The sequence below is a fragment of the Physeter macrocephalus genome, chromosome 15, assembly GCF_002837175.3.
Source record: "Physeter macrocephalus isolate SW-GA chromosome 15, ASM283717v5, whole genome shotgun sequence".
In the NCBI taxonomy this organism is placed as follows: Eukaryota; Metazoa; Chordata; class Mammalia; order Artiodactyla; family Physeteridae; genus Physeter; species Physeter macrocephalus.
Window position 1 is genome coordinate 63361663 of NC_041228.1, and position 25202 is coordinate 63386864.

Sequence of the window (25202 nt, forward strand, 5' to 3'; positions counted from 1 at the left end):
CCCACATGCCGTGGAGTGGCTGGGCCCGTGAGCCATGGCCGCTGAGCCTGCGCGTCCGGAGCCTGCGCGTCCGGAGCCTGCACTCCGCAACTGGAGAGGCCACAACAGTGAGAGGCCCGCATACAGAAGAAAGAAAAAAAAAAACTAAAGGTGAAATAAAGACCTTATTCAAATGGAAGTTGAGAGAATTAATTGTCAGTAGAGGTGCACTAAAAGAAATATTAAAGAAATAATGATACAAGATGAAAGCACAACTTGGAAAGAGAAGCAGTAGCAGTAGTATTGTCTTATGAAGTTTAAAATATATGTAGAAATAAAATACAATAATACCACAGAGGTAGGATGGGGCATACATATAGTTAAAATGCTGTAAGATCCTTGCATTATCTGAAAAACAGTAAAATAACTAATTTAAAGTAGATTATAATATGTCAAAGAAACGTGATAATCTGTATGGTAATCACCAAAAGAAAAGAATACAAGTAACAAGCTTATAGGGGAAATAGTATAATAAAAAAAATACTTAATCATTTCAAAAGAAAACAAGAAAGGGGGACTTCCCTGGTGGCGCAGTGGTTAAGAATCTGCCTGCCAATGCACGGGACATGGGTTCGATCCCTGGTCTGGGAAGATCCCACATGTGGAGCAACTAAGCCCGTGCACCACAACTACTGAGCCTGCACTCTAGAGCCCTCAAGCCACAACTACTGAAGCCCTCAAGCCTAGAGCCTGTGCTCCGCAACAAGAGAAGCCACTGCAATGAGAAACCCGTGCACCGCAACAAAGAGTAGCACCTGCTTGCTGCAAGTAGAGAAAGCCTGTGCGCAGCAACAGAGACCCAATGCAGCCAAAATTAAATTAATTAATTATTTATTTTTTTTAAAAAGGAGAAAAAAGGAACATAAAACAGGACAAATAGAAAACAACTTGCAATATTAAAGATTTAAAATTAAACATAATAAATACATTAGATATAAGTGGACTAAATATTGCAACTAAAAAACAAAGCCCATCAGACTAATAAAAATAACTATTTGCTGCTTACAAGAAGCACACCTTAAAAATAAGGGCAAGAAAGATCAAAAGTATGAGGATGGAAAAATATAAACCATCCAAACAGTAATCAAAAGAAAGCTTGTTGTAGCTACACTAACATCAAACGAAATAGACTTCAAAGCAGGAAGTGTTATGATCAATAGAGTGATTATTTCATAGTGACAAAGGGTTAATACAACAGAAAGATTTAACCATCCTAAATGTTTATGCTATATTAACATAAACTTAAAATATATAAAGATAAGTGTAATGGAATGAAAAGAGAAATAGGCAAATGCATAATTATGAGATATTTTTAAACAAATATCAAATAAGTGAAATCATACAGCACATATTTTCTGCAGTGGAATTAAACTAGAAATCAGTAATTAAAGATAATTATAAAATGCCACAGAGGTTTGGATATTAAGAAATGCACTTTTTTTTTTTTTTTTTGAGGTACGTGGGCCTCTCACTGTTGTGGCCTCTCCCGTCGTGGAGCACAGGCTCCGGATGTACAGGCTCAGTGGCCATGGCTCACGGGCCTAGCCACTCTGCAGCATGTGGGATCTTCCCGGACCGGGGCACGAACCCATGTCCCCTGCTTCGGCAGGCGGACTCTCAACCACTGTGCCACCAGGGAAGCCCCAAGAAATGCACTTTTAAATAACTCACGAGTCAAAGAAGAAATAAGTGGAAATTACATATTATTTTGAACTGAATGATGATGAAAATATGACAGGTCAAAATTTGTGGGATGCAGTAAAAACATAGCTTTTAGGGAAACTTACAGCATGAAGTACCTGTATTAGAAAAGATGAAAGGCTTAACATCAATGATTTTTTTTTTTTTTTAGATGTTGGGGGTAGGAGTTAATTAATTTATTTATTTTTGCTGTGTTGTGTCATCGTTTCTGTGCGAGGACCCCCTCTAGCTGTGGCAAGTGGGGGCCACTCTTCATCGTGGTGCGCGTGCCTCTCACTATCACGGCCTCTCTTGTTGCGGAGCACAGGCTCCAGACGCGCAGGCTCAGTAGTTGTGACTCACGGGCCTAGTTGCTCCGCGGCATGTGGGATCCTTCCAGACCAGGGCTCGAACCCGCATCCTCTGCATTAGCAGGCAGATTCTTAACCACTGCACCACCAGGGAAGCCCAACATCAATGATTTTAAAATTCATCTCAAGAAGTTAACAAAAGAACATATTAAATTCAAAGAAGATAAAAGGAAGAAATAATAAAGAGCAGAAATCAATGAAGTAGAAAACAAATACTCAGTAGAGAAAATCAGCAGAGCCAAAAGTTAGTTTTTTGAAAATGTGAATAAAATTGATAAATATGTAGCAAGGCTGATGAGAGAGAGACAGAAAGAGAGAGACAGAGAGAGAGAGAAATTACCAATATTATATAAAAAAAGAGAAAACACAACTTAGTATTGACAAAGATTTGACACTGGTGAATTCTTCCAACATTTAAAAAAAAAAGCTATGTTATGTAAATTATTCCAGAAAATAGGAAAAGAGGGAACACTTAAAGACCCATTTTATGAGGTCTCTAACCTTGATTCTAAAACCTAGCTTTGACGTTATAAGAAAGTAAAATTATAGACCAATTTTTCCTATAAAATAGAAGTAAAAATTCTAAACAAGATATTACCAATTCAAATTCAGCGATATATAAGAAGGATAATGCAACACAATCATATCAGATTTACCTAAGGCATGCGAGATTGATTTAACGTTAGAAAAGCAATCGGTGTCATTCATCTTATTAATAGAATAAAGGAGAAATCTCATATGTTCACTTTAATAATTGCAAAAGATATTTTAATGAAATTCAATATTCATGATTAAAAATATTTTTAGCAAACTATGAGAAGGGAACTTCCCTAATTTGATAAAGATTATCTTTTTTAAAAATCCTACAGTAAACAGTACACTCTTAATTAATGGGTCAAAGAAGAAATCACAAGGGAATTTAGAAAATATCTGGGGACAAATGAAAACAGAAATGCAACATACCTATAGATTGCAGCAAAAGCAGTGCTAAGAGAGAAATTTATGGTAAACACATAAAAAAGGAAAAAGATCTTGAATGAACAACATAAACTTATACCTCAAGGAACTAGAAAAAGAAGAATAAACTAAGCCCAAACTTAGAAGAAGGAAGGAAATAATAAGATTAGAGAAGAGATAAATGAAATAGAGAACGGAAAACAAATGAACAGAATGAAGATTTAGTTTTTAGAAAAGATCAGCAAAGTTGACAAATCCTTGGTTAGACTAAGAAAAAATACAGAAGACTCAAATAGCTAAAATTGGGAATGAAAGAGGAGACATTATAACTGATCACAGAAATAAAAAGGATTATAAGAGGCTACTGTGAACAATTATATGTCAACAAATTGGGTAACCTAGAAAAAAATGGATAAATGTATAGAAATATACAACCTACCAAGACTAAATCATGAACAAATAAAAAACTGAACAGACCTATAACTAGTGAGGAGATTGAAGCAGTTATCAAAAACATCCCAACAAAAACAAAAAAGCCCAGAAATGTAGGGTAAGAGGATTATAGTTGAAAGATGAACAGAAAGTTGCACATTTGCTCATATCTTATTGGTTCATACTTATTAACAAAGCTCTACTTAGCTCTGAAGCAAGCTGAGAAATGTAATCTCTACCTGGATGACCTTTGTGCTCAGTAAAATTCTGTTTTGGAAGGAGTAAAAAGTTTTGAAAAGACCATTAGTAGTCTGCCATAATTCTTTTATAATTAAAATTTCTAACATTCTATTACAGATATTTGGAAATATAGTTAATTTTTGCAATTTGATCCACATTGCTGAAGTCCCTTATTATTTCTTGATATATATTATACATTTTATACTGTGTATACATACATATTATATATGATATATATAAATTTTTGAGTTCTCTACATAGATTATCATAATCATATGTGAATAATGTCAGTTTTATTATTTCTTTCCAAATCTTATGCCTTTATTTTTCTGATTTTTCTAAGCTGGCTAGAACCACCAATAGTGAAGGGAAAAGAAAAGTCGGCATCTTTGACTTGTTTCTGATTTTAAAGGAAATGCTTTTAATTTCTTCTCATAAAGAATGATGCTTGATGTATGTTTTGGGTAGATATGCTTTATCAAGGTAAAGAAGTTCCCTTTAATTTGCTGAGAGTTTTGGGGGTTTTTTAAATTTAAATGGAAGTTTAATTTTATCAAACATTTTTCTGAATTGATTGAGATAATCTTGTGATTTTCTGTTTAATTTTTAAAAATAAATTTCTCATATTTTAAAAAATATTTATTTATTTGGCTGTGTGGGGTCTTAGTTGCAGCATGCGGGATCTTTTTAGTTGTGGCATGCGAACTCTTAGCTGCAGCATGTGGGCTCTAGTTCCCTGACCAGGGATCAAATCTGGTCCCCCAGCATTGGGAGCGCGGAGTCTTAGCCACTGGACCACCAGGAAAGTCCCCTGTTTAATTTTCTAATGTGAAAAATAACATTTGTAGATTTTGTAATGTTAAGCCACTCTTACATTCCTTGGATACCCCCATTGAAAGCATGATGTATTATCTTTTTTGTGTACTGCCATATTTAATATGCTAATATTTTATTGGGTTTTAAAATCTATGTTGATGAGTGAGGTTACCACTAATTTTCCTTTCTGTCCTCTCCTTGTCTGGATTCAGTGTCAAGACTGTAATGGCCTCATAGAATGAACTGGAGAGTATTCTGCTTTTTCTATTCTCTGAAGGATATGACCTAAAATTGGAATGATCTCTCCCTTGAAAGTCTGATAGAGTTCATTTGTAAAATCATTTGGATCACTTCTTTTCTTTGGAGGAATCTTTTAATATTAATTCAGTTATTTTAATTTTAGGACTCTTAAGGCATTCTAATTCTCCTTCCATCAATTTTGGTAAGTTATATCTTCTAGAATGTTTTGCATTTTGTCTAAGTTTTCAAATTTTTTGGCATAAAGTTTAGTCTTTGCTCTATCTATACTTCTCATATTATTTATTTGAGCCTTCTGTCTTTTTTTTTAATTAATCTAACTGGAAGTTTTCCTTTATTATTAGTCTTTTCAGTAAAGAACTCTTGTCTTTTTAAAAATCTTTCTAATTGTAAGTTTGTTTTCTACTTCATTGATTTCTCCTCTTTCCTGTATTGTCTTCCATGTTCTTTGGGTTATTCTTTTCCTAACGTATATCTTATACCTAGCTTACTAATTTTCAGTCTTCTTTTCTAACACAGGAATTTTAGGGTATAAATCCCTCTATATACAACTTTTGTTGCATCATACAAGTTTTGTAATATTTTCTTTATTATTTAGTTACAAGTATTTTTAATGTTTATTACAATTTTTTTGATGGATGAATAATTTAGAATGTGTGTATACATTTCTAAATATTTGAGAATTTTAAGACTTATTATTAACAGCTTCCAACTTAATTGTATTGTCTGTATGATACCAATTCTTTAAAGTTTTTTGAGGTTTGCTTAATGCTTAGAATCTAGTTATTTTGTAGCCAGAGGGTCTAAGTGTCAAGTCCATCTTACTGCTAAGAACTGGAATCCTGATTGATTCTTCCCTTCTACTCTCTGTCTGAAATTCCCACTCTCATTACACACTCAAATAAAACAAAACAAACAAAAATACCAACCACATTGGAGAATTGAGGTCAATTTTTATTTTGGGCACTTGAAACTGAAGTTAAACAATAGTATTTTAAAGCAATATGGATCAGTGTATTATTTTCAAAGCCTTGTATGCTTCTAAATAGAAGTATTTATACATATTACATATTTAGGGCAACATTTGTGATTACATGGGAACTCCGAATTGATGCATCTGGGTTTAAATTCTGCCTCTAACAATGTCTAAACTCTTTTTTAAATCTGTAATCCAAGATAGTACTAGTTACCTACTTCATGGTATTGTTGTGTGGATGATATAGATGAAAAATACTTGAAATAGAGAGATCATTCAATAATTGTTATCTGTTATTATTGTTATTACTATCCTTCAAAATAGAAGCTTGATTAATGCTGTTTCAGTTAGTGACTTATTTTACTTTATAATTTTACCCTTGTACCTCAACATTGAAGAGAAATCGTTTTGTTTGGAGACAGTAACTTGATAAGCATGTAAGGTATGAAATGAGTTATTTATGGAGATCATGCCTTTTATTTTGGAATAAATTCCACAGCCATCCCTTGTTTTAAGAAGCACATGACAGACTCAGATTTAGTTTTATATCATTAAACATTAAGCCTTTTTTAGTTAAATATTTTTTGAGATGACTTGCCATCCCAGTCACTTTAGAAAGTTAAGTAGCTTTCATTTCTACTTCAAAGAATGTGTTATATGGAGAACTAGTGGTGTTTAATGGTGTTTTGAGGAACAGATATTTGGTGTATACTCTTTTAGAGAATATCATTCATGTGTGCTTAATTTAATTGTAATAACAGTTTTTGGGTTTTTTCTTTACAGGTTCTGGCTTCAGCGATCCTCTCACTGGAGCACCATCTCAGTACTTACAGAGACTTTCTAAAATGGCCATTTTGGAGTATGATACCATTCGTCAAGAAACAACCAGAAAATTTAAAAAGAGCAAGAAACAAGAGTTTTGAGACTGCTGATTGTCCTCTGGTGTGATGCTTTCTTCAGTGACTTTTAAGGTTTGTCTTTTTCCTTTCTTTTCCTTTTTTCTTTTCTTTTTTGATATATGATATGATGTGCAATGATTTACATACGATGGGAATGTAAATAGGAAACAAATACTTTCTGTTATATATGGCATATGTTGTACTTTGTTAATCTTACAGACATTTAAGTTATTATTTATACAGTTTATGTATGGGGACATAAGCATAAGAAAAATTATATTCTATGAATTTTATGCACATTGGTTATATCTTTTGGTTCAATTTGATAAATGTTTTTTGAGTATCTGTACAATGACGTTTGCTAGGAGCTGCAGAAGATTCAAGAATGAGCCCTCATTGTTAGGGTTAGAAGGCTCCCAATGAGAACCCCTTCTTTTCTCTGCTTGAGCTTGAAAGCAGCAGTTGTGAGATAAGTATTCAAGCAGATGAAAATGAAAATATTAGTTTTGTTTGCTGATAAAACCTGGAAGGGAAATCCTGGCTTAGATGTGTGGCAACAGTGGGTTTCCTAACACTGAACTTCAGAATTGGGCAAATGTACACACTCAGGTATTGCTCACTTCAGGCTTACCTGCTGAATCGGGCCTTTACTACCAAGCAGAACAAGGCATCTCTACTGCATAGACAGGCGGATCCCTGAGGGGAAAGTGGGTGCGAAGAGAGACTCGCTCAATCTCTAGGGGAGGAGGAGGAAGGTCTAGGTCAAGAGGAAAAACCCCTCCTCAAGAAACCCTGAGGAGTGGGGGAGAAGTGTTTGTCAATGCAAGTCCCTGAAAAACAGGGAGAAATCAAGGATACCAATGGCTGATCCAGCAGAGAATGAGAAATGGGCCATAAGAGAACAACAGTGTGTTAACTGAGGAACGAAAATGAGGCAGTAATGTCCAACAGGGAGGTAGAGAAAGCTTCACGGAAGATGCGGTGTTAGAAATGGGCCTTAAAGACATGAAAGACGGAGGGAGAGGGCATTTCTGGAAAGATAGAATAACATAGCAAGGACATACTATGCATTTGGGAACGATGTACTTGGCTGGAGCACTAGGTGGTATAGGGCAAACGTCATCAATTCACGTGCCTACAGACACCAAGCCAGTAGCACATTGAATGATACCAATCAGATGAAGGCTGTGGTGACCTGGGTCATGTTTCTCCATTCATAAACAGGCACTCACTGCCTAGCTTCAGCCCTCTTGTCGTGTGGGAATGTGGACCCAAAGTTGCCAGATATTCTAACTTTTCATGAGAAGCCAGAATCTGGATTCTTGTGAAATCTTCCAATGTGTAAATATTAGCAACTAATTCAAAATAAGCAACTTATAATTAAAAATTTATAAAGCCATTGTGCAAGCCAAAGAAAATTACATGGGCAAGCCAGATCTGGCTTTGTGGGGCTATTTATTTATTTAAATTTGTTTATTTATTTATTTATTTGGGGCTGTGTTGGGTCTTCACTGCACGTGGGCTTTCTCTAGTTGCGGCGAGCGGTAGCTACTCTTTTTTTTTTTTTTTTTTTTCGGTACGCGGGCCTCTCACTGTTGTGGCCTCTCCCGTTGAGGAGCACAGGCTCCGGACGCGCAGGCTCAGCGTCCATGGCTCACGGGCCCAGCCGCTCCCACCAGGGAAGCCCCGGGAGCTACTCTTCGTTGCGGTGCGCGGGCTTTTCATTGTGGTGGCTTCTCTTGTTGCGGAGCACGGGCTCTAGGCGCGCGGGCTTCAGTAGTTGCGGCACACGGGCTCAGTAGTTGTGGCACCTGCGCTTAGTTGCTCCACGGCATGTGAAATCTTCCCGGACCAGGGCTTGGACCCGTGTCCCCTGCATTGGCAGGCAGATTCTTAACCACCAGGGAGGTCCCTGTGGGGTCGTTTATTTATGCATCCTCGGGATCAAAGGACTAGAGGGCGATAGGGCTCAAAGCATAACTTGATCACATCTGGTAGAGAACCTTCAGATGCCAAGCATGAGTCTATATTTCCTCTGTTTCACAATGGAAGATTTTGACAATGAAAGTAAGTTATTGCTTTTGTGATTTAGGAAGATTCATCCAGGTTTAATTTGTAGGCTAGATTGTAGTGGGAGGAGATTGGAGATAGGGAAACCAGTCAGGAGGTTTTTATAAAAATTGAGGTAAGAATCTCTCAGTAGAAAGGTAGAAATAGGAATGGGAAGGACAGATTAAGTTAATTAGGAAATCAAGGCAAAGGACTTAAGATCCTTTGTAGATATAGGCTATCAGGAGAGGAAGGATCGAAACCAGCTTATTTCTGGTCTTAGACATAAGATTCTCAGGAGATGCTAGTTTGGGGGCAGATGAGGATGAGTGCAGCTTTGTGTGTATTCAGTTTAAGGTGCCATCAGGACATCCACAGAGAGATGCCAAGCAGGTAGTTGAAAGCAGATGTGTAGTTCCAGAAAAAGATACTGACTAGAGTTAAAAACTTTGAGAAACATTTGCATAACCAAAGCTGTGTTTTCCCCAATAAAAGAGTAGAGAGAGAAAAGAACCCAAATTTATAAGGGATGAGAGGAAATAGGTAGAAGACAGATGAAGAAGGAGAAGGAGAAAGAGAAAAATAAACTATCACAGATGTAGGAGAATGAACATATTCTGTGTCCTTGCATGCGCTATATTAATGTATAAAATACACTCTTAATGTGTGTTTATATGCATTACATGATGCATTAGTTTCTAGGGAAATAACCAAGTAAACTTAAGTGGATGTGTTTTTGCCTACATCTGAATTTTGATTGAGAATGATTTAGATATTACCTGTACCTTTTCTATGTTCTGCCCCCCTCCTCCAAGTGTGACCAATGATTTAAGAAGTGAGAAGCAGGAGAAAAGGTTTTTTCTCAAACAAAAATTTGATGAACTTTTTAAAAAATTTATTTTATTGAAGTATAGTTGATTTACAATGTTGTGTTAATTTCTACTGTACAGCAAAGTGATTCGGTTATGCATATATATACATTCTGAGGACACGGTACAATTTATGTCAGAGAATATTTTGTGGATAGGCACTTCTAAACACCTTTGATTATCAGATGGATTTCATTTATTGAGCTCCTACATGTACTCTAAACATTTAATATTTGTGTAAACCTTATGAAAACCCTAAAAAGTAGGTAGGTGACATTATTACTATTTTATAAAATAAGTAGATCGAGGATTGTTTTACACTTGGTCTCCAGCTAGAAATAGGAGAACTAGAATTCTAACCTACTAGGATTTAAAGCCCATATACATAAAATCAGTAGAATAATAATTGTTTTAAAACTTAAACTTAGTTGATACAGCATGGTTTCATTACTTAAAATTTAGAGCAAGATAGTAAATACTTGCACAGAAAAAAATATCTCCTAGTATTGAGTTGAGTTCCTGACTTATGACATTAACACATCTTGGAGCATTTATACCAGTAGAGTAGAAGACCCCTCCCCCATCTCCCCTATGAAAGAGTTCAACTGAAGCCAATTCAAGAAAGGAGTGGAATGTTTATTTCTTTTTAATAAGTGAGATATGCTAACGATAATTAATCATCTTGGGATTGAATTTAACATGTTTTTCATTAAATCTTAAAAAAACAACAGCAACACAGGCTCTACTTCCTTACATTGCATTTGCTCTTTTTGTTCCTCATGAACTTTTTAGAAAAACCAACATGTATTTGGTACTCAGAATGCTCAAATCACCCCCAGTTGAGCAGACCCAAGATTTAGACATAAGGATAAGATGCCAACTTCTGATATTATAGCTACCGTGGATGTTAATTTTATGCTTGGGATGAAGACAGTGTTGCCAGCATGACCCTTTTGCATTTGTGATTTGGAAATTCCTCCAGTGTAAGCAATATCAGTCACAATTTGGGGAAACTAGACCTTACGATAAATATTTAGGATGGGAGAATAGAGTCCTGATTTTAGGATGAGAAAACAGTTCTTTACAAAGAATGATTACTTCAGTGAAGGACAAATCATTAGTCAATGATAGTTCTGAAGACATTTCCTGAGAAGACATTGTTCATCAAGCAACATTTTAATATGTAATTTAGACTCCTGAGTACATATGGTCACCATGAAGCAGATGCCATGTCTTAGATTAAGGAATGGGTATGTTAATTAATATCTTGTGATTCTGATTCACAGTCTCTGTGAATTTGGTTGATGTGAATTGGTACGCAGATCCTGATCATCCTGGGCAAATTAATGAAATGAGGGTTTGTTTGTTTTTTTACTAGAAAAATAACTTTAGTATTTTTGGAAAAATAGTATACATTTTTAGGAATGTCAGCAATGTAGAAAAGTACAAATAAAAAGTTTACAAAGCACTTCAAATCTCACCCACTCATAAATAACATCAGGTAAACATCTTTCTCTGCATTTATGCAGATAGATACAGAAATACCTGTATTAAAACGGATCATTCTGTGCATCCTATGTTTAAATAAAGTTAATTTTACTCTTGTAAAAGAAATAAGTGAAACTGAAGTCATTGCTAAAATCCAAATGTTATTAATTTTAAAATATTTTATAATATAGGTCTAGATCTTCTTTCCTAAAAGAGATTTTTTTTTTTTCCCTAAAATATTCCTCCTCAAGAAACTTCTGGTTCTGGTCGAAAACATTTGTCAACTTAGAAAAACCTACCTAGTCTTCTAAAGATGAGTTTAAAAAGTTTCCAGATACTGCCTTTGTTGCAAGGGAAACTTAAGCATAAGTACTACACAGAGACCTTGGGACTTGAACTGCATTCTCCACTAGGGTTGGTCTCTGTTTCACTTAGTCACTTACACTTATAAAGGGTCTTCTATGGGACAGTAAGTCACCACACCCAAAGATAATTAACCCCTTTGCAGAACCAGCAAATCTTTATAACATTAATAAAGTGAACAAAATGTTGAGAGAGAAAGAGAGAGAGAGATTCTTCTGTCAGGTTTTTCAAAGTTAAGCGTGCATCCAGATCTGGAGAGCTTGTTAAAATACAGATTCTTATAGGTCTGGGGTGGGTTTGAGAATTTGCATTTCTAACAAGCTCCCAGGTGATGCTGATACTCTGATCCACGGATCACACTTTGAGTAGCCTGCCTGAGAATCACCTGCACTTAGAGTTACCTGGTGCATTTTTGAGACACACCATAGTCCAGGCTCTACTCCCAGAGAATCTGATCTAGCTGGTTTGGGGTGGCCACTGAACATGGGTAAGTTTTAAAATCTCCCCAGGGATCCTAATGTGCAACTAGGTCTGAGGATTACCGTTGAGATGTTAAGAGATTATGAAAAATATCAAGAAATTGAAATAACCTTTTCCCTTCTATTCAGAGCTTTATGGACACTGTGACATTGTCTCCCGGAATTAGTTGTTGCTGTGGAGAAATCTGATTCTTCACCATTTTTTAATCCCTTGTAGATTATTTGCCATTTCTGCCTGGAGGTCTAAAGATTTTCTTGATTCTTGAAACTGAATCAGAGTATGACTCACTGTGTGTTGTCCTAGATCAAAATTTCCTGGAACATAGTATGTTCTTTCAAGGCTGCATATTCCATTTTCTTCTACATTTTTGGGAAATTTTTTCTTTCATTGTATTTTTGAATACTTACTCCTTCTGTCCCATATTTTTGAATTCTCTACTGCAGGAACACCAAACATCCCTGAGATCATCTTTATCTGTTTTCAGTATCTGGCGAGTTGGAAAATAAGATTTGTCAATATTTTTCTATTTTCTTTCTGATTAATCTGTGGAATTTTTTTTTCTCCCCTAGCTGTGTTGGCTGTTGAGGGTTTTAGTGTTTCTTCTAGGTCAGCTCTTCTCCACTGGGCCCGGCAAGGTGAAGGTATTATTTTCCCATTTTATAGACAAAGAAATTGTGATTTAATAACTTACCCAAGTTTCCACAGCTCACAGGTTCCAGAGCCCAGGTTTGAACCTGGGTTTACCTGAATCCCAGGTCCCTGCTTTCTCCATCACAGTACAACCCTCTTTGAAAATGTCATCTTGAATGTCCTTCCAATTCAAAAAGTGCTTGTGGGCAGGTCCCTGCCTGCCCTGCTCAGACTCACCCATCGACAACATTTAATGGATGGGCCGTTTGTGCTGGCTGCTAGATAAGGGCTGTGGGGACATTGTCGACTGTCGTTAATTCCGCCTTCCTCACGCCGTGTAGGGCATGAAGCTTCAGAGTGACAGTCCAGCTTTCCCACCTCAGAAAATAAATAGAACTATTATAGAACCCTAAGGAAGAGTTTAAAATTTAAATAATTACTGGCATCTATATGGTGATTTATGGATTACAAAGCCCTTACGCTCACACAGTTTCATTAGCACCTTGGAAGATGAGGTTACACAGGGATGTTACGTATGGATGATTTCTTGGATGAGGATAGCGGAGGGTTCCCTTGGTGCCACACGGTTACCGACAGGCAGCTCCACTGCACCTTGCCATCAGAAACACTTTCTAAATCTCCTTGAGGTCCATTGTAGACTCATAATCAGCCATATAATTTCAAGTGCTTGACATTTATTTGTTTCTTCCATCTGGATTTTTCTCCTTTGAAAATAAGGGTGGACTGCCAATTGAAATTATGAACGGGCTCCTATTGGAATGGGTTTGGGGGTGTTGAATAAATGACTGATGTCAGCAGACACCCCGAGTCAGAAGAAAGGTGAACTAAGACCTGCTTTAGAATAAATATTTGTGATTCCTCGAGCAGTTCCTCCCTCTTAATATATGGCTTTTTCAGAATGCTTACGGTCTGTGTCCTGACTGATGCCTGTGTTTAAAGAAGTATAGAAATTGCCACCAGTGCCTGGTGATTCCATCAAACTATTCAGCTAAACATAGAAAATGTATGGGTTCACAGTTACAGGCATAATTTACCTTCCTCGGAATACAAGTTGATACCTACATAAAATGGACATGTGAGGAGAAGAATGCTTTTGATTCATGGCGTGTTTTTCTTGTGTTAAATTTTTAATCTGAAACTAAAGAGATACCAGTCTGTAATTTTTCTACAACTCCACAAACCTGAGTATAAGCTGAGATAATGTGCTCCTGAAGAGAAACCAAAATCCTATCTTCCAAAAAACTGAATCTGGTCAAATAAGGCCACCAGGGACCTTATCCTGAAATTGATAACTCTGAGGGATATGACAGACTTAAAGTCCATGCTTATGGAGCGGTGTTTTGGCAACAACAGAAAGATGGAAGAAAAGACGGAAGAAAAGACATGACATCTCTGGCGCATGTCAGGTCAATTTCATTTAATGCAAATGTATTTTAGCAGATTTAATACATTCACAAATTGATTTACACGTTAGAAGGTTTGGCACATACACTTGAAACAATTCTGGACGGCTATCCATCCCCCCACTACAGGTCTTGTCTGGACAGTCTTTCTGTGTGTGTGGTAAAGTACACATAACCTAAAGTTTACTATCTTAGCCATTTTTTTTTAGCACACATCCTGTCTCAATTTTATTAAGTTTAATATACATTAAATTTTCAATCCCATTCATTAAAACCATGCAGATTCAATGTATGCATTTCTACAACTAAAATTCCCTTTCTAGTGGATGGCAGAAAGAGAAAACACCAACATTTTGATGATTCAGTATTTTCGGAAGTTTTTTTTTTTTCTTTTTTAATATCTTTTTTTTATTAGAGTATAGTTGATTTACAATGTTGCGTTAGTTTCTGCTGTACAGTAAAGTGTATCCGTTATACATATACATATTTTAAGTGTACAATTCAGTGGCATTAATACCCTGTCATCGACAATCTTGCACTCTCGTGGTTTTTTGTTTAGGACTGACTTCCTTTCTTCTCTCCTACTTCACGTCTCTCTTCTTGGCTTGACTCTGGCCATCCTAACCCATAGGCAAAAAATTCTGACACTTTGTACAAAAGCAAAAACAGAATGATCCACATGGCACCCCTGGCAGGATATCTAATCAAAACCTGACTTCAACAATGATGGAAATTGGTCTTAGAGAAAGAGTTGCAGGCTCTCAGGGAAATGCAGGCACTCTGATATGTGTACATAGACTGAATAGGGCTGAAAGCAGAGTCCTGGTCATGCCCTGCGGTGGGAACTCAACACACAGTGGCAAGATGTAGCCTCCGCTTTGGGAATGGAGCCTTCCAAGAGAGGAAGACAGGACACTCCTGTTACAATGTAGTTCGATCCCCTGAATTCCTGTGAAACCTGTTCAAGGAATCTTTTTTATAATTTGGTAAAATTAGAAGTCTACTCCTATACAACTTTAGCATAAGTTGTAGATGGCCTTGGGTGAGCATTTCCACCTAAGCATAGGGTTTCCGCTTATTAGAGATTATTTAAATCAACTCAACAACCGCCAAGCTGCCCACGTGCAAAGCACAGCAGAGGACATTTAAAGGGAAGTAGGATACAGCTCTTGCCTTCAAGGATTTTACACGCTAATGCAGATGGGTGAGCGTGGATAGCTGTGTGATGGGACGGCATAAATGTTGTAAACTTAGGTAAATACACAGCACTGACTTAGTTTGAGACTTCACTTCTGGTATGGAGGGTATATGAAACCAATAAGTGAAATACAGTTATGAGGAAATCTTCAAGAAAAATTACTAATTAATCAATTTACTTCAATATGTATTGATTTCGCATGTACCGGGCCCTAAGTTAGTGACTGGAAATCCAAAGAAAAATGAGCACAGTCCCTGTCCTTGGGAGTCTGACACACAGGAAGGGGAAACTGACAGCCACTGACAACACAGGGTAAGGAGAAGCATCTGGTCCCCCTGGGTCTCTGCATCCCTTTCTTGGGTGGAACTTCGCAGGATCATTTGGACCCTGAAGCATCCTGATCACTGAAGTTGTTGAAGGAGTCATGGGCCTAATCCTGCAGTGCTTGGGTAAACAGGGGACAGAGGGGAAGGGAGCGGGAGGGGGGAAAGGGCAGTGCAAGAAAAGGCAGAGGAAGGAAGATCATCCGCCAAGAGTCCGGATGTATCACCACCTGCTGTCTCAGTGATGGCTCTGCTATGGCTGAAGTTGATAGGTGCCTCTTTAGGATGGACTAGTTAAAGCTTCAGTTGCCTGAGAACATTTGTCAACCCTGCGGGTGAACTCATCTACCCCTTTCTACTTCTTGGCAAGCCAAACCGTAGGGTGTGGCTATGGCCTGCAATAACTTCTGGTCCCTCCTGAGATCCAGCCCAGGGTCAGGGAGAGGGCCTTGGGGGCCAGACTGAATCACCCACATGGCCGACTGGTTGCTGGGTGCCACATGTGTTGCTGTCAGAGCAGTTGGGAATGGGCAGTATCCTGGACCTTAGACCTCCCAGCAACGTGGTGAGTATCTTTGCCCAGCTGGATGGAGTTCTGAGAGTCACGTTAGAATACAGATTAACCAAGTGGCGTCTGACGTCAGGCTGCCTGGGGTCAAATCCCCACTCCGAAACTTGCTAGCTGTTTAACTGTGGTCAGGTGTCTTTGCCTCCCCAAGTGTCACCTGGAAAAGGGAGATGTAAAAAAATAACAAAATCCAGAATAATAACAATACCTACTTCTTGGGGGTATTGGGAGAGCTAAATAATGTATATAAAGCTCCGAACCCCATGTCTGCCACTTAGTGTTTAATTATGTTATTTTAATCCTTGGGGATGGTTCCCACCTTGGAGTGTCAGGGGTGGGGTGGAAACAGACGCCCTATGTGAACAGCACTGTAACCTGAGAAGGGCTGATCAGATGCTCCCCCCAATTTGGAAGGGGTTGAGTGGGATACAGTGACCAATTCCTGATTTTCTTTTCAATCTTGGCAGAAAGGGTATAATTTTAATAAGATGAAAGGAGGCTTGCAGCCTCCTGACAACAAAGAAATCACAGGCTACCGCTGTGTGTTCACACCTTTCCTGGATCATCTTAAGGAATCGGTTTAAGGAATCCACAGGGAAGGGAGACTCTGGTGCTCCCCACTGAGACGTGGCTTGCCCTCGGGGCACAGGCAGGGGAGAGGAACCCAACTGAGTCCTCTTTTGATAACTGCTGATGGTAAGATGGGGGTGGTGGTACAGGTGTGATGGGGGAGACTTTTCTGAGCATTCCTGAGCTCTCCCGCCAGGCTTGTGGCTCTGATTTCTTAAATGACCTGTTCACAATTGTGAACTCAGGGGAAAGTGAGCATGTCCCTAGCTCCGTGTTTGAAAGATAATAAGTAAATGCTCATATCAGAGTTTAGATGTTGATACATATTCTCTTAAATGAACTTTTACATTGGCCCCTTCTTTTCGCCTTCACTTTCCAAGTAAACAACAGCAATATCCAACTCTTGTTAGTATTTTGGTTCAAGAAAACAGCAGAGAATCTAGGATTCCTTCCCACACACCCCTTCTGGCAGCCCTCTAGTGGCTTTGTCCTCCTTACAATGTTTTCGTTTGTTTGTTTTTTTCCCTTTATTCACAGCCCTATTGCCCAGTGCTTAACCCTGATAACAAGAAAGACACATATGACCAGTGCACTTGAAATTGCCAGTCACTGAGTGACTGACTATATTCTGCCTCTGTCTTGAGAACAACAACTTTTGCCGTCTCCTCCCTCAACCCCACTCCCCTAGTTGCCAAGGAAGTATTACTAGAAGTCTGAGAACAGCAAACCATAAGAGTTGTAGATTGCTAAGAAGAAGTGTGAGTGTGACATCTCCTTGGAGACCTGTGAGCTGAGGATGGGTGACGTTTAGAAGATGCGCAGATTAGTAACTACTGCTGTCGTCTGCCCTGTCGATGTCAGATGCTAAGTATTTAACCAACATTGTTTCAGTTATTCCTCACAGCGGCCCAGTGAGCCAGGTATGATTGTTATTATTATTATCATCCCCATTTTTCAATGAGGCTCAGAGAGATTAGGTAACTTTCTTGAGGTCTCGTAGCTGGTTAATGCTAGAACTAGTATTTGAACACATGTCTGTCTTACACCAAAGCCTACGCTCTTAACCACTCCAGGATGCAGGACCCTTTGTGGGGTTACACTCTACTCGAGCAGCTTATAGTCTAGAATGATCTGGAATGCACGTCATTGTGTCTTGACGCTGTATCTTAACGCATCGTCACTATTTGTTTACCAAACAGAACATATGTAGCATCTGATGTTGTCACATGAGGGAACAGTCACACTGGTAGACTCAGGTCCCAATGTGATTGAGGCTCACTTTCCCCAAAGGCAGTCGCATGGAAACGTGAACATTTACCCCGTGAGCACAAATGACAGACTCAGCACGGTCCCACCAGAAGAGGAAACAGCCTGGGGACAGGGGTGGACTGGGCATGCACTTTTACTGCAGAGGGCCGTGTTCTGTCCCTGGTTGGGGAAATAAGATCCCGCAAGCCCCGCGGTGCAGCCACACAAAAAAATAGATTTGATTTGTGAGCTGTTGCAGACAAATCCCAATATTTTTGTCGAATGAAGAGTACTGTTTTCTCCAGGGGTGGCCACGTTGCGGGCCCATGGTGTGATGGGAGGATGGGTTCCCCTAATTAGTGCAGATGTACTTCCACGATTCAGCACTAGCTGTGTTATGGGTGGCAACAGGATAGGCACTGTGACAGCAGTTAGGAACGCAGAGATGATTTATCCCTTTGGCCCTTCGTGGAGGGAAAGCCAGACCCACAAGCAAACAATTCTGATCCTGAAGTCCAGGTGCAGAAATGGGAGTGTGCGTAAGGTTCTGTGTGAGCACAGAAGTTAGAAGGGCTAATTTTGCTTGTAAGACTTTGAGGAGAGCCTCAGCTTTTGGAGGAGGCCTTGCGCATAGAGAAGAGAAGAAGAGGTCATGTCAAGGGAACAGTATATTCAACGGCTTGGAGGTCTGACCGTGTGGGTCGTTACTGTGGGATAGTGAGTAATTTGTGACCAAGGCATGAGATGTGTATGGGGAGGTGAGGAAGTTGGGGACCCCCCCCATAAAAAGGGTTTATGACAAAGATATGCGGCAAATCTCTTCGTGTTATAGTTTAAACACAACTTCATATCAGTAAAAGTAGGAAAGAAAGCACGGCAGTATAATGTTCATGACCACTCTTTTTAGAAAAAGGTTTATCTTTCCAAATATTCAAGAGCATGATAATTCCTTTGGGTCATGGTCGATTTCTGGACACCGAGCTCCCCATGCAAGCAGAACTCTAGAAAGTAGAGGGATCTTCTTTTTACAATTACATAGAGGCAAGACCGGTGATCATTTATAAGAAGGCGCTCTGGCAAATGGAGGCGGGACTCTTGAATATTTTCCTGATCTTGGGAGGAAAGAAATTTAAAAAAAAACACTTCAGGATAAAATAGATAGGACAAAGAGTAAATCCACAGAAGTTTTTGTTTCTTTACTCTTACCATTCCAATAACTTCCATGAATTAGTATGTGCGTGCAAAGAATCCACTGGAAAATTATTTCTAGCTATTTACAAGGTTGCTCTATTTCATAATTGTAAGCTTTCAAATGGACATTAGTAGTGAACTCCAAATGCCAAATGAAAAACGTAATGTATGTCATAAGTCATAGGGCTTCCAGTCCATTCCAGTCTTTATATCTGCTACTCAATTAATGATGACACTTAAGCGAATTAGAAACTACAGCCAAAAAAAGGAAACTTAATTTGAGAATTCGCTTTGGGATAATGCTAGAGTGGTTGAAAAAACGATGGAGGTTCTGGAACCCCTAGGACATCTCCTCACAGAGTTTGAGTGATTTGGTGCGTCAATTTCAAGTTTGGTTCTCTGAGCGTCTCCCAGAGGATGAGTTCGGTCCAGTTCTGGCTCCTGACACACTCAGAAAGGTCCTCAAAGAAAGAACAAGTTTCTGGAATAAAAGAAAGACTGTTGGCAATTCAACCTTTCCTCTTTGGCGATCACAACGAGAGGTAGAACACATACTCGTAACAGATGGCTTAATTTAAATGACAAGAAGAGATAATGAAACATAAATTCAAAAGCATAATTCCAATTCCAAGGAGAGATGAAAATTAGCATCATTTCCCCACTTGGGCCCCTTCTGTGTTAACAGAGTCTGTACTGCCCAAGAAATCACAGGGCTGGCCATTATCTTGGAGAAGGAATTTATTATGAGCATAATGATGTGTGTTCTCAACCATTTTGTGAATTTTAGTTTTCAATGCCCCTCTTTCATGTTTCTTGAGTTTTTCTGGGACAAGATCTCTCCCTCCCACAGGACTACACATGGCCAAATTCATTTTACATTGGATGACAAATTGCATTTGAATTTGTAGGGTTGAAAGGTCAAGGCTGTTCTCTGTTAGTCAGCCAGGCTCCCTCCTGGTGTTTCAGTCATGAGACTGTGTTTGAAGGTCCTCTGAGCCGCTGCCTCCTCCAATCCTCATGAATATCTAATTCTGCCCTGACTTGTATTCCTAATTACTGACTCTACCCGCCCGCCAGGGGATTGACAAAATAAACTGCAGCGGGCCCAGCTCCATGTTATTCAACCTGGGGCAGTCAATAGTCAACCATAACCCAGAATTTTGAAAAAGGTCCATTTTCGGAGCCCGTGTCTTGCCCCAGGCTGTCAACCAGAGAACGCTCCGTGAGAATCAGCCTCTTTGCCAGAGCTCTATACATCCACGATGTTAATTAGCAGGGAATTCCCTGATGGTCCAGTGGTTAGGACTCTGTGCTTTCACTGTTCAATCCCTGGTCGGGGAACTAAGACGGTGCAACTGTAAAATGCATGAAGGGTGTCTCTAATCTGAGTAGCCCGTGGGCCCACCAGCCTTTAGTACATACCTTTACCTAGTGGAGAAGGTTTTGTTGTGCTAAGTTGACATTAACTGGATTAAAAGTGACTGACCCCGAGGTGCGTGGATCTCCTGTGAGGACTCTGTCATGTCTCCACGTGTGCTATGTATAAACATCACGCTGCGTACATACAAACGCACATGAAGAGAAAACACACATCACTCAGACTGTGCTCATTTGAAATGTTGTGCCATTCACACAGATACTAGTTAGAATTTAATTTTGTACTCTCTGCAATAAAATGAGTTTTCATAGACCCTTAGTAGTATAACAGAGATTATAAGTAAAATACTCAGGAAAAATTTTTTTCCAAGACTTATAAGCTCTAGCAGAAAGACAAACAACTGAAATGCTAATTCAAGTCATTTTTACATGGTTATTTAAGGAGATCCTTTCAAGATGTTTACTAGGTTATATTAAGAGTTGTTTCGGGACTTCCCGGGGGGGTCTGGTGGTTAAGACTCTGTGCTTCCACTGCAAGGGGCAGAGGTTTGATCCCTGGTTGGGGAACTAAGAGCCTGCACGCAGTGCAGTGCCCGCCCCCGCAAAAAAAAGAATAAAGTGTCAAGAGGAAAAAACACGAACCTAGAATTCTATACCCCATGAAATTATTCTTCAAAAGTAAAGGGGAGGGCTTCCCTGGTGGCGCAGTGGTTGAGAGTCCGCCTGCCGATGCAGGAGACACGGGTTCGTGCCCCGGTCCGGGAAGATCCCACATGCCGCGGAGCGGCTGGGCCCGTGAGCCATGGCCGCTGGGCCTGCGCGTCCGGAGGTGAGCCATGGCCGCTGAGCCTGCGCGTCCGGAGCCTGTGCTCCGCAACGGGAGGGGCCGCAACGGTGAGAGGCCCGCGTACTGCAAAAAAAAAAAAAAGTGAAGGGGAAATAAAGACCTTCTTAGACAAACAAAAAATGAGGGAATTTGTTGCCAGTAGACTTGCCTTGTGAGAAATATTAAAAGAAGTTCTTGAGAGAGAAGGAAAACAATATAGATCAGATACTTGAATCTACATGAAGAAAGGAAGAGCATCAGAGAAAGAATACGTGAAAGTAAAATTAAACAAACAAACCCTGTTTCTTCCACTAGTTATTCACCCCTTCTTTAGCCTATGGCACAGAGTGCCCTAAATTAAACAGGTTTTCAGAAATGTCTGTTGATAATTCTAACATTATGATAGTCATCATGTGTAGTTTAGTTAATTAATGTATATTAAAGTAATAAATATATAATAAAAAATTCCACAAACTTTTCCCTTCAATAAGTACTTAATAATAGCTATCATTTATTATACCCATATTTTATTAGGATGCTAAATGCTTTATATCCATCATCTTTTAAAATTTTTCACCAGCCCTGTGTTGTAAGTATAAATATGATATTGCAGATGAAATTCAGAGAAGTTAAGTAACTTGCCTCAGCTCACACAGCAAGTGAGTGGCAGAGCTGGGATTCAAACATGAGTCCTCTTGATTCCAAACCCAGGACTTTTAATCACAATGATGTACCACATTCACGGCATGGTTAAACTTGTCCCCCATGTGTCTGAATGGGTAGAATTTTTACTGACGGTATCTATGCCCCACAAGGCCTGGCCTCCATTCAGTCCTTTAGCAAACACTTGCCCTGCTCTCGTGGACACTTTAGAATGAATGAAGAGCCAAGGTTAAAGTCAAAACAAATGGTAATATCCACCATAGGAAAGACTTGGTAGCAAATTTATGAATCAGATTTTGATAATCAAGTGTGAAACAAACCCCCAGATCCTACTTGCTTTTGTTGGAATATGAAAATATTGACTAAAAGACTTAACAGTTATTGTTCATACTTTTGTAGAAGGCAGAAGACTTTAATTAAAGTGATAATTAACGTGGAAAGTAGAAGTGCAAACATCTTATTTATTCATTTTTTAAAACGCACACTTTAGTTTTGTCAGAGTGAAAGAACCTAAACCTTTCCTTAAAAGGTTTCAGATTACAGATCCTAATAAATTCTTTTTAATTGATCTGAATCTGTTCTTTAGTCTTTAGACACATTCCATATATAAAAATGTGAGAAATTCACTTCAATTCTTCACATATTTCTTGACAGTCTACCTATACCTTTCTCTGAGATGGATGTTGGAGATACTTTTCTTTAGGGACCCATAGGTAGCAAGTCAGGCAAATGTACATGCAATGAGTCTGGAATTGAAGGGTTTTTTTAAAAAATATAAATAAATTTATTTATTTTTGGCTGCACTGGGTCTTTGTTGCTGCGTGCTGGCTTTCTCTAGTTGCAGCAAGCGGGGGCTACTCTTCATTGCGGTGCGCGGGCTTCTCATTGCGGTGGCTTCTCTTTGCTGAGGAGCATGGGCTCTAGGCGCACGGGCTTCAGTAGTTGTGGCATGTGAGCTCAGTAGTTGTGGCTCACGGGCTCTAGAGCACAGGCTCAGTAGTTGTGGTGCACAGGCTTAGTTGCTCCGTGGCATGTGGGATCTTCCTGGACTAGGGCTTGAACCCATGTCCCCTGCACTGGCAGGCGGATTCTTAACCACTGCGCCACCAGGGAAGTCCCTGGAATTGAAGTTTTTAAATGATGTTTATGAACATTATGACTCTCGTAAAAACATCGGCCTGAGCACCGTCACACCAATATTTGGCTTCAGCAATAAGAGAATAATAATAAAATCATGAAGCACTTTCCTTCCTTCTGCTTGCTTGAGTTTGATTTACTTTTATTTCTCTAGTTTCTTACGTAGTTTGAAACTTACATTATTGACTTGAGATCTTTTTATTTTCTAATATAAGCATTTCGTATTATAAATTTCCCTCTAAGAACTGCTTTAGTTGCGTCCCTCTAATTTTGGTATGTTATGGTTTCTTTTTCACCTTATTCAGAATATTTTCTAATATCTCTTGTGAATTCTTCTTTTAACCAAGGATTATTTAGAAGGATGTTGTTTAATAGGAAGTATTGAGTGATTTTTCTAGCTCTGCTTCTGTTATTGATTTCTAGTTTTAACCTACTGTGGTCAGAGAACAGACTTTTTGTGTGATTTTAATTTTTAAAAAATCATGGAGGCTTTTTTTATGACTCAGAATGTGCTCCATCCTGACGAATGTTTCATAAGCATGTCAAGTGTATATGTATTCAGCAGCTATTGTTTAAAGTGTTCCCTAAATGTCAATTAGGTCAATTTGTTTAATAGCATTGGTTACTATAGCTTATTGATTTCCTGTCTACTTGTCTATCAGTTATTGAGAGAGAAGTACCAAAATTTCCAATTATAATTGTATATTTATGTATTTTTTTTGTTCTATCAGTTTATGCTTTCACATATTTTGAAGCTCTGTTAGGTGCATGCACATGGAGGATCATTACATCTTTTTGATGAATTGACAACTTCATCATTATGCAATGCCTTCCTTTATCATTGGTAATATTCCTTTTTTTCTGAAATCCACATTGTCTGATATTAATGTACCCACTTAGGCTTTATTTTTGAGTAGTAATTTCATGGCATATCTTTTCTCTATCTTTTCACTTTGAACCAGTTTTGTGTTTCCCTATTTCTAAAGTGGGGTTCTGATGGACGACATTATACTTGGGTCTTGTTTTTTGTTTTGTTTTTTTTAAATTTATTTATTTTTTCTTTATTTATTTTTGGCTGCGTTGGGTCTTCATTGCTGCCCGTGGGCTTTCTCTAGTTGCGACGAGTGGGGGCTACCCTTCGTTGCGGTGCGTGGGCTTCTCATTGCAGTGGCTTCTCTTGTGGAGCACAGGCTCTAGGCACGCGAGCTTCAGTAGTTGTGGCTCGCAGGCTTAGTAGTTGTGGCTCGTGGGCCCTAGAGTGCAGGCTCAGTAGTTGTGGCCCACAGGCTTCGTTGCTCTGCGGCATGTGGGACCTTCCTGGACCAGGGCTCGAGCCCGTGTCCCCTGCCTTGGCAGGTGGATTGTTAACCACTGTGCCACCAGGGAAGTCCACTGGGTCTTGTTGTTTTATCCAGTCTGAGAATCTTAGCCTTTTACTTGGGCTTTAGCTACACCTGTACCACTAAGAGGGTCTTTCTCTGCTCTCTTGGTCTTTCCCCAGTCTTTCTCATCAGCACTGGATACAAGCCAGTGGTAAAGAGCTTGCAAGTGCAGAGTTCTCTTGCGTCCGGTGATCCTACCTATTCCAATCTGATCAGCTAGCCCACACTGGCTTTTAAGAATATGTCAAAATGTTATATAATTTCTTTCTACCCACTTGTATGGCAACCACCTCTTCCTTCCTTGCCCAAAACAATATTTGTGTCCTTAAAGTTGCCTTGTGACCTCAGCTCCTTGATGTGTTCAAGAGAATTATGATTTTGTAGATTATCTGCCATGTTCTCATTGCTGGGGAAGCTATGTTCTCTTGCACCCTAAGTGGAAGCAGAAGCTTCCTGGAGGGTTTTAAGCAGCCAAGTGATATTATCTGATTTACATTTTTAAAAGCTCTCTCTGGCTGCTTTGTGGAGAATGCATTTTAGGGTGAGTAGGAGTGGAAGTGGGGAGACCATTGAGGAGCTAACAAAGCAGTTCAATCACGAGAGAACAGTGGCCTGGACGAGGGTGGTACCAGAGGGGAAAGAGGGGTTTGGGACATATTTTAGAAGTAAACTAAGAGGATTTGATGATGGACTGAATGAGGAAGGGGAAGACTCAAGGATGACTCTTAGGCTTAGTTTGAGCGAAGGA

General features: G+C 39.1%; 1 protein-coding gene across 9 annotated transcripts in view; it reads left to right on the forward strand.

The window, feature by feature from the left end:
• C15H8orf89 (chromosome 15 C8orf89 homolog) overlaps positions 1-25202 on the forward strand; it is a 99558-nt gene that overhangs the window by 30093 nt on the left and 44263 nt on the right. For 8 of the 9 annotated variants that reach the window (XM_055091347.1, XM_055091342.1, XM_055091340.1 and 5 more), the window contains exons 6-7: positions 4939-4977; positions 6553-6740. In XM_055091347.1, coding sequence (XP_054947322.1) covers positions 4939-4977; positions 6553-6692 — 179 coding nt within the window. In that variant the 3' untranslated portion in view covers positions 6693-6740. Of the gene's footprint in view, positions 1-4062; positions 4203-4747; positions 4767-4938; positions 4978-6552; positions 6741-25202 lie in introns of those variants that run through there. The other variant, XM_055091346.1, reaches the window with a different exon arrangement.